This window comes from Centruroides sculpturatus, unplaced genomic scaffold (genome assembly GCF_000671375.1).
Source record: "Centruroides sculpturatus isolate CEXI.00-Female unplaced genomic scaffold, Cexi_2.0 scaffold1090, whole genome shotgun sequence".
Lineage (NCBI taxonomy): Eukaryota > Metazoa > Arthropoda > Arachnida > Scorpiones > Buthidae > Centruroides > Centruroides sculpturatus.
The window spans coordinates 76,839-86,153 of NW_019385317.1; the positions used below are offsets into that span (position 1 = coordinate 76,839).

The 9,315-nt window shown below is 28.9% G+C and overlaps 1 protein-coding gene across 1 annotated transcript; it reads left to right on the forward strand.

Moving 5' to 3' along the window:
• Positions 1-6: 6 nt before the first annotated feature.
• On the forward strand, positions 7-1,628 carry LOC111637569 (myelin transcription factor 1-like protein). Its single transcript, XM_023383076.1, has one exon. The coding sequence runs from the start codon at positions 986-988 to the stop codon at positions 1,511-1,513; it is 528 nt and encodes a 175-aa protein (XP_023238844.1). The 5' UTR covers positions 7-985; the 3' UTR covers positions 1,514-1,628.
• Positions 1,629-9,315: the final 7,687 nt, after the last annotated feature.

Genomic DNA, 9,315 nt, shown 5'->3' on the forward strand with positions numbered 1-9,315 from the left:
TTAAGCAAATTGCACATTTACGAAACATTTTATAAAATATTTAAAAACAGGTACGGGGAAAATGTGCATTTATTATATACTGACACAGATTCTCTTACACTTCAAATTTATACAAATGATGTTTACGAAGATTTTAAATCGTTCCCTGATATCTTTGATTTTAGTAATTATCCCAAAACTCACAAATTATATAACGAAGCGAACAAAAATAAATTAGGATATTTTAAAGACGAAACGCTATCGAAACCGATAATTGAATTTTGCTCTTTAAAACCAAAAATGTATTCTTATATTTTTGATAAACAAAATAAAAAAACTGCTAAGGGGGTAAAAAAATCTGTTGTAAAAACATTTAATCACGATAAATATAAAGAAGTTTTATTTAATACAGAACTATTCAGGCAGCAGCAATACGGAATTAAAAGTAAAAATCATGTAGTAACAACATATCTACAAAATAAAATTTCTCTTTCTCCATTTTATGATAAAAAATTCATTTTAGATAATGGAATAGATGTACTATCGTTCGGTCATTACAATTTCTACTTTTAATTCTTACAGATATTCCGATATCATCATCACAATATGGTTTTTTAATAGTTTACAAAAGGAAAACTACTTATGTAATACATAGCATTTGTAGTAGAACTTATTCGTGTTTAAAACAAACGTATAGGGAAGCAGCATTATTAAAATTTCCAAATAATAAACTATATGAATGTAAATTTTTCGTAATAAAAAATAAAATAATAATGCCTATATTTAATAAATATTTTATAAAATGTGATTGTATGAAATGTAATAATAATTAAATATTTTATATTTTCTAGAAATTGTTTATTTTAAAAGATTATCCGATACAGTTATATGTCCAAAAAAGGCTTCTTTGGGTGCAGCCGGATACGATATATTTTGTACTGAGAACTTTCAAATAAACCCCCATGAACAAAAAGTAATTTTCACCGATATAGCCCTGGAAATCCCAATGAACTGTTATGCTAGAATAGCTCCAAAATCTTCCATTTCGTTAAACAATATCATGATCAATGCAGGAGTTATTGACTTTGACTACCGTGGAAATATCGGTATTATTATGTATAATTATGGATCAGAAATTATCATTTTCGAAAAAGGATGGGCCATTGCACAAATAATTTTTGAACTAATAATGCATCCCAGTTTAATAGAAAAAACTTCATTAAACGCAACCGACCGAAACGAAAAAGGATTTGGGGATTGTAGTAAAATTGGTTTTGAAAATTTTGAAGATTCTGAAAAAGAAGATGATGAAAGCGACATTACTGAAAATGATGATGAAATTACCTTATCTCATGAAAAAGAAGAAGAAGATGATTTTAACTGTGATGAAGATACTCATAAAAAAGAAGACGATTTTAACTGTGACGAAGATACTCATGAAAAAGAAGATGATGATGATGATTGCATTGATCTAACTCAAAAGATAATAGATTGTAACGAAAAAGAAGATTTTGGAGATTGTGGGGAAAATTAACTTTTTCTCAAAAAATGTACTCAAATAATCCTTATTTTTAATAATATGTAATCCAAGTATTATGTACTCAATTATTTTTTACTTGATGTACTCAAATAATCCTTATTTTTAAATAATATGTAATCCAAGTATTATGTACTCAATTATTTTTTACTTGATGTACTCAAATAATCCTTATTTTTAAATAATATGTAATCCAAGTATTATGTACTCAATTATTTTTTACTTGATGTACTCATTTTTAAATAATATGTAATCCAAGTATTATGTACTCAATTATTTTTTACTTAATGTACTCATTTTTTAATAATATGTAATCCAATATTATGTACTCAATAATAATAATAATAATAAAGCAGCAAATAATTTAAAAAAAAAAAAATGTTTGTTTTTTATAGACAAAACACTCACCCCAATCGACTGGGAAGCTTTCTCGTCTGCACCAATAGAAGAAACAACTATTCGAAAATTTCAAAATTATGTTAATTGGGATACGATCAGTCGAAGACACGATTTAAGCGAAGCGTTTATTTCAGAATTCGCGAAGGACTTAAATTGGGAACACATATGGAAAAATTACAATTTTTCAACCTTATTTATTATGCAAAATATGAAATATGCAAAATGGGATTTAATTTGTCAATATCAAAATTTAGATGAAGAATTCCTAATAAGATTTCAGGATCATCTTGATTGGAATAAAATCGCGGAATACCAACATCTTTCGGATAATTTCATTACCCTTTTCATACATAAATTTGATATAAAAAAAATTTTAAAACACCAACAATTAAAAACCTCAACTTTACGCCAAATACATAATCACCTAAACTGGGAATTTGTTTCTCGTTATCAAAAACTTGACGAACAATTTATTGATGAATTCCAAAATCAACTTTTTTGGTGTTACATTATAAAATATCAAAAATTAGATAGGGAATATATCGTTGACAATCGTCAGAACTTATTCTTGTATTTAATGGGAGAAATATGCATTACTATAAAGAAATTGAAGGAAAAAGTGGAAATGCTTGTATAACTGTATTGTTAATAAAAGAAAAATTAAAATAATTTCAATGTTATATTATTTTTTAAATTACCACTCACTTTAACAAATATTAAAATTTAATTTACTTAAAAATATTATTATTTCAAATTGTAATAAAACTGTAACTTATTTGAAACAAAAATACAATTTAATTTTGTGATTAAAATTTATATGAAACAATTTTTAAAAATAAATTAATTTTTGTGATTAGTACGTGTCAAACGAATTTTGTGATTGGGACGTGTCATATGTATACTACTTATATATATATTTCAAAGTCTGACACAATTTTAAATGAAATAATTAATTGCTTTAACCAGATTGTATCAGTTAATATTAGAAAGTTGACATACTGAAAGAATTCAAACTTTCTGGTAGTGTAATTTAAATTCTGAAACCTTGACAAATTTATCTAAGGAAACATTAAAATTAGTTTTATAACTTTGAATTTTTTATGAATATTAGTTGAAATCAAAGAGTTTTTAACTTATAATTTTTTGTGGATATTTCTGTTTGTAATTTTTATATAAAATTAAGTACAAGGGATAAATTTTATTACAATGAATTTATTTTTCAAAAACATGAAATTATAATAAAATTCTTTAAAAAGCTTGTTGAAATAACAATATTGATAATTTTTGTTGTTATCGAAACTGTATTGTTGTTTGTATTGTATACTGGCACGATGAAGTGATCATTTAACCAACACTTGGCAAGTTTTCCATCTGATTCCAATATTGATAATTATAAATATAAATTTTACATAATTAGCTCATTTGTATAATTTTTGTATGAAATTATATCACCAAATGTATAAATGTTCAAAGTAAGTATAAATTTTTAAATAATAATTAAAAATATATTTACTTAGTTCATTTATATGAAAGCGATTATCTGCAAACTTGGTATGCCTGGTACATATTTTCCCCCCAGACGCTGATGTCAGTGATCCATCCAGTGTATTTTTAAATTTTTGGGAGGAAAATATTTTTATACTAAGTATAAACCTGTACATAAAAAAATTGTATAAATATAAATCATGTATAAATAAAAGGCAATTTTAAAATAAGAATTAAAAATATATTTGTGAGAATACGGATGAGGTTCAAGGCTCTCTAATCGTCAGATCTGAAGGATCTGCTCACTTTGTCACTGGATGGCTTATTCTAACAGAACCTGAGTGGTAAGATTCTGTGTGGGGTTGTGCATAGTCAATAAACCAGACAAGAAGGTCATTTAGTATAAAATCAACAGTTTAATCAGAATGAACAACACTACAAGTAACTAATAAAAATACCAATGAATACTGCGAATATGGGAAAGACATGACTTATCTCCTAAGGCTATTCTAGGGGCTATATTACTTTAACCGAGAGAGAGAGTTTACAAACAAACTTTTACCTCGTTGGACATGTTGGATGTTGGTAATCTAGGAGGATTTCTGAGTCCAAGCTTCCAACGGAGAGACTGGGGACGGGCAAAGTGGTGAAATCAGGAACACCTCCCCTTGAGAAGAGAAATCAGCCTTTTTATTCAGTTTTCTTACTAATGAATGTATTCAGAAAACATCATCTGACGATGAGTCGTCGTGTCATTTGATGAGGTGTTGGGAAAAATTCTAAGATAAGAGGTGTGAAGGAAGCAAAACATCCTCATTTCTTGCTAAATGTTGTGTTATGGTGTCTATTTGCAGGATGTTGAAGTTTTGTAACCTTTTTAGGTTATATTAAAATATTTAAAAAGTGATAAAAAGTTTAATTAAGTAAAATTTAACTTAAAGTATTTATTTAGGTTTATTTAGGGTGAAAATATGTAACTCAGATTGGGAGACCCGCCAGATTATCATATTTACCTAGTTCATTTATATAATTTTTATATGAAAGTACTTTACATCTGCAGCAATTACCTGCAAACTTGGTATGTTTGATACATATTTTCCCAAGCATTGCAGGATTTGGTGGACAACACTGATGTTTGTGATCCATCCCATGTATTTTGCAAATTTTCCCAATTTTTGGGAGGACATTGATGGGGAAATATTTTTGTATGATGGCACAGTGCACAGAACTTTTTGGGAAAAGAAAATGTCTGGAACCCCTGATTTTTCAATATTATAATAGGGAATTTGAGCATTATATAATTTTGATGTTATTTTTATAAAGTTTTCTACAATTTCATCCCCAAAATAAATGATTTCATAGTTTTTGTAAAGATTATATAAAATTTCAAAAATATTAAAATTTTCTTCCCATTGACTGAACTTTTGTTTTTTACACACTAAAAATATACCTAAATAATTCCCAATTTTAACCCCATATTTATCCCTGGCAGATAATTTTCAAAAAGTAATATATTTATTAAAAAAATTAATTTTTCTGAATGAGTCCTCGTGTCGTGCAACATAACCCAGCTCTCTCACTAATATATTGCAAGGTAGGAATTGATCTTGTATTTCAAATGTTTTGATAACAATTATAACACCTATATCATATATTTCATTCAAAATAAATTATTTTAAATAAAATTAATTAAACACTTACCATTCCGATGATTTTGAGAGTTGAAATCAAATTTATTTTAAAATATATTGAGTAATATATATATTAAAGTAGTATATATGTGAGAGAATCTGAGATAATTTGTTAAACTTTTAAAGGTTTTTAACTTTTATCTCAGAAACTCATCATTTTGAGAGAAAGACATCGAGCAGGGGCAAAAATCTGGCATAATTTCAAAATTTCTCGAGAGAATCTGAGAGAATTACTATCCCAGAAACACTCATAGGAGTGGAAACCACACCCATTTTCGATGCCCCTTCGTTTACATTTTTTCGCACGATTTGAACAAGCATTTCTGGAATAAATTGCTACATTATAAGATGTTTCTTTTAGACGGCAAGACTAAAGATATTGTAAATGGTATAAGAACCTAATATTTTAGACGTTTATAATGGCAAGACTAAAGATTTTGTAAATGGTTTAATAACGGCAGTATAGAGGCAATGCTTCAAAAAACAATTGTTAGATTCCAAAATATTAATGTTTTATATTTTAATAATAATTGCAAACATTGTTTTTTTAACTGTTCTATATTAAATTTTTTCTTTATCTAAGAGAACTAATATTTATTTTCTTATACAAGTGATTACAGAAGTAATATTTTTTTTTAAATGCAAGTGATCATCGTGGTGCCATCTGGCAACAAATATATTAAATAACATTTTTTTAAAATTTTAATATATTTTATTTTTCGAAATTAGATGTTAAAAAGAAATAACATGTATAGCCACTAAATGGATCATGCTATTTGCTATTTTGTTATATAATGATTATTTTACAGCATTTATTGCGTTTAATACTCCCTAGTTTTTGGTGTCACGATGGTGATTAAATAAATGACAACAATTTTCTCTCTCTCTTTTATTGGAATAAAGAATAAAGGTTATAACGATATATTAACTTTACAGTTTATGAATTTGAAGATTATACAAAAAACATAAGTATAAATTTTATTAATTATATTTAAAAAATAAAGATTTTGTTAAAACTATTTTAGAAAACAGATTAAAAAATTATAAGTTTTCACATTTTTTCAATAAAACATAAACCAGCATAAAAGGATAAGTATTTTGATACAAATTTGTTTGATAAATGCTTCTGATTAGCAATGACGATACACCAATTAAGTTTATGCTTGTAATCTTCCATAAAATTTTTGGATAATTCTTGATGCTTTGAAATAAGGTCCCAATCTACAACGTTTTCAGGTTCTCTAATAATTTCTTCTTGCAATTGTTGATATTTACAAATAAGCTTCATATTGAGGAAATGTTTATAAGTTAATATGAAATTTTGACTCAGCCTTTGATATTGAGACACAAGATCCCAGTTTAGACGATCATGATATTGAGTCAAAAAGTTATCTGATAGCTGTTGATAACGACAAACATTGTCCCAATTAACTCGTTGAACATACCTTTGTATAAAATCGGAGGAGAAACGTTCGTTTTTCCAAATTTTATACCAATTTAATTTATGTTGGAAATCGTTAATAAATTCATTACTAAGATCAGTTTATTCAGAAATAATGTTCCAATCAACCTTATCTTCAAGTCGCCTTATTACCTCTTCGCTCAAATTTAATCTAGAAAAATCTTTCCAATCAAAATTCGTACCTATTTCGTGAACTAACATGTCTGCGTTTCTTCCTTTCATTATAATATGAAAATGGTTCTTCTTTTGACAATAATATGAAGAATGATTACTTTTATTTATCGTCTCACTGTATGTAATTTTTTTATGACGCAATCCCTTGGTTTTGGTTTTGTTTTCACCAATAAACTCGTTTTAGGTCGATGAGCTTTAAAAAATGACAATCAATTTTATTATGCAATTGCTTTTTTTCCTAATAAACCGGTTTTAGTTAAATGAACGTAAAATATTATTAAATAAAACAAGACACAAAATTTGAAAAAAATTTATTGGTTTATACATTTTATTCAAAATACATTTTTGGAATATTATTTTCAGGTCCACAATGAGAATTGTGTTTTTCGAAATCGAAGAAGGATTCTTCAAAATTGTTAAATGTTCTGCTAGATTCCTATAGAATTTCTAAGCTTTAATGATGGTAAGATTTGTTTGATGTAAGCAACCATCAGAAATGTTTCACTTTTGGTATAAACTATGGTACGAAATCCACACAATATAGAATTTTAATGGATGGTGGAAAGTTTTCCGATTTAGCCGAGTGTTTTGCCAATTCGATGCTTGAGAAGCTACCATTAGAGAAAGCGTAGGGAACTAATAATTTTTCGTTGATTGGAAAAAATGCTCTCCAACCGAACGACGACACGCATGTACTTGACTCTCCCATTTTTCTAATGAATTAATTTTTGAATTCGCTATCTAGTTTTTTTATTATGTTTTTCACGCATGCGCACTAGTTGTTTTCGTGATTATTTTAATACGTAATAATTTTGGTTTTAAACTTTATTTTTACATCATGTCTCGTAAAATACTAATTGCTTTCGCTATTATAACCTGTTTAGAATTATTTGCGCTAACTATTGTTTTTACAATTTTATTATGTAGATCGGGTTTTAAGGAAATTGATATAAAAAATACTACTTGTGAATATTTTTTACATTTAGATAGAAACGTTTATTTGTGTAAATGTACGAATGCTGGAAGAGTTGTACGGTGATATTCAAAAATTCACTAGCAAAGGACTACCTCATAAATATATCGATGTGCAATTATTAAAGAAACAATTTAACTTACTTTGTACGAAATGTGTTTAAAACATCCGTCGAGTTGTATTGTAAGTGTAAGTTATATGGAGGACCTAGAGATTTTCAAATGCCTTGAATTCAAGGAATTCATGGATAGACCTGGAAGAGTCAGAACGCCCTACATTTTCCCGTTCCAAGGCCAACGCCCTTAGTTAGGAGTACCTCAGCAGATCCCTGACAAATTCCCACAAGTTCCTCCACCTGCTGCTATTTCCCTATTCTTTCTATAACCAGGAAGGTATCCTCTTCTGAATGCCATCTTATCCTCACAGAATGCCTCGAGGATCATATTTGAACCTCAGATACCCACATATAAAAGTGTAGACACTTCCAACTTATCTGCTATTACCAGAAAGATATGGTTCAATGCTTTTATATAGGTCAATAACAAACTCCTAGAATTATTGTAATTTTAAACGCATAGAAATAATTTAAAAAATATAAATAATACATATGTGACTAGATTACAGTGGATAGACGGGAAGATTACACCCTTTCCCTATCTGAAATGACTAATTTTTCCTTTCTCGTATCTCGTAAGACGAAATGTTTATCCTATAGTTCATTATGGAGAGGCTGACCGGAGTCTTTTAGTAGAAAATATAGGTGGAGAAGATGAAGTTTCATTTTCTTCTCGACTAGATTCTCCCGTAGAGGAGGATTCCGTATCGGATGGATCTGGGGATGCTATAGGTGAAATCGGGGACAGTGGTTGTGGGGGTGGACCAGACCATAGACAAGGAGCTATGGGGTCGATGAATGGACGGGGAGCTCCTCGAGCTTCTATTTCCTGAATATATCCTACCCATTTCACCCATTCCTGCTGCCTGGTCATTCTCTCTCTATAATCTGAAAGAATTTGATAATTCCCCGGAATAACAGCTGTTGTTAACGTTGTACGTCGATCCGACTGGATATATCTTTGGATACCGCGAATCATGGCTCTATAAGCGGCTGAGACACATTTCTCTGAAATACAAGGGCTGGAGGGTCCAGGTTCAGGGGATTCTTCCTCCCGAAGGCTACCGTGCAGTACTACATGGTCCTGAATGCCTGAAGACCCCTATAAAATAAGCAAACTACGTAAACAACAACACACCATTTTACATGAGACAAATCGAAGGCAACCTTACAAGTTGAGGAACGACAAAATAAGGAAGAGGAGGGAGTTACTTTTTATATTTAATTATCTAAATATTAAATAAGTCCATTCCTTTGGGATTTGCTGCGAATCTAAAATTCGGGCAAAGAAATTAGGGGGAATCCATGTTCCCAAAACCCGCAAAGTATCCTATTCTTAATGGATAAAGTAGGAAGGATAAAATACGATCAGTACATTGGTTTGAAGAAATCACTTCATAAAAACAAATAACAATAGGTAAAATTTACAATTAAAAACGATCAGACGTTAGCCTTTCATTTTAGGTATCTGACGCCTTTACATTAAAAATTAAGTAAATC

Bases quoted from the DNA above. Each gene is read 5' to 3' on its own strand.
- LOC111637569 (XM_023383076.1), top strand. From the start codon at position 986: ATGAACTGTTATGCTAGAATAGCTCCAAAATCTTCCATTTCGTTAAAC.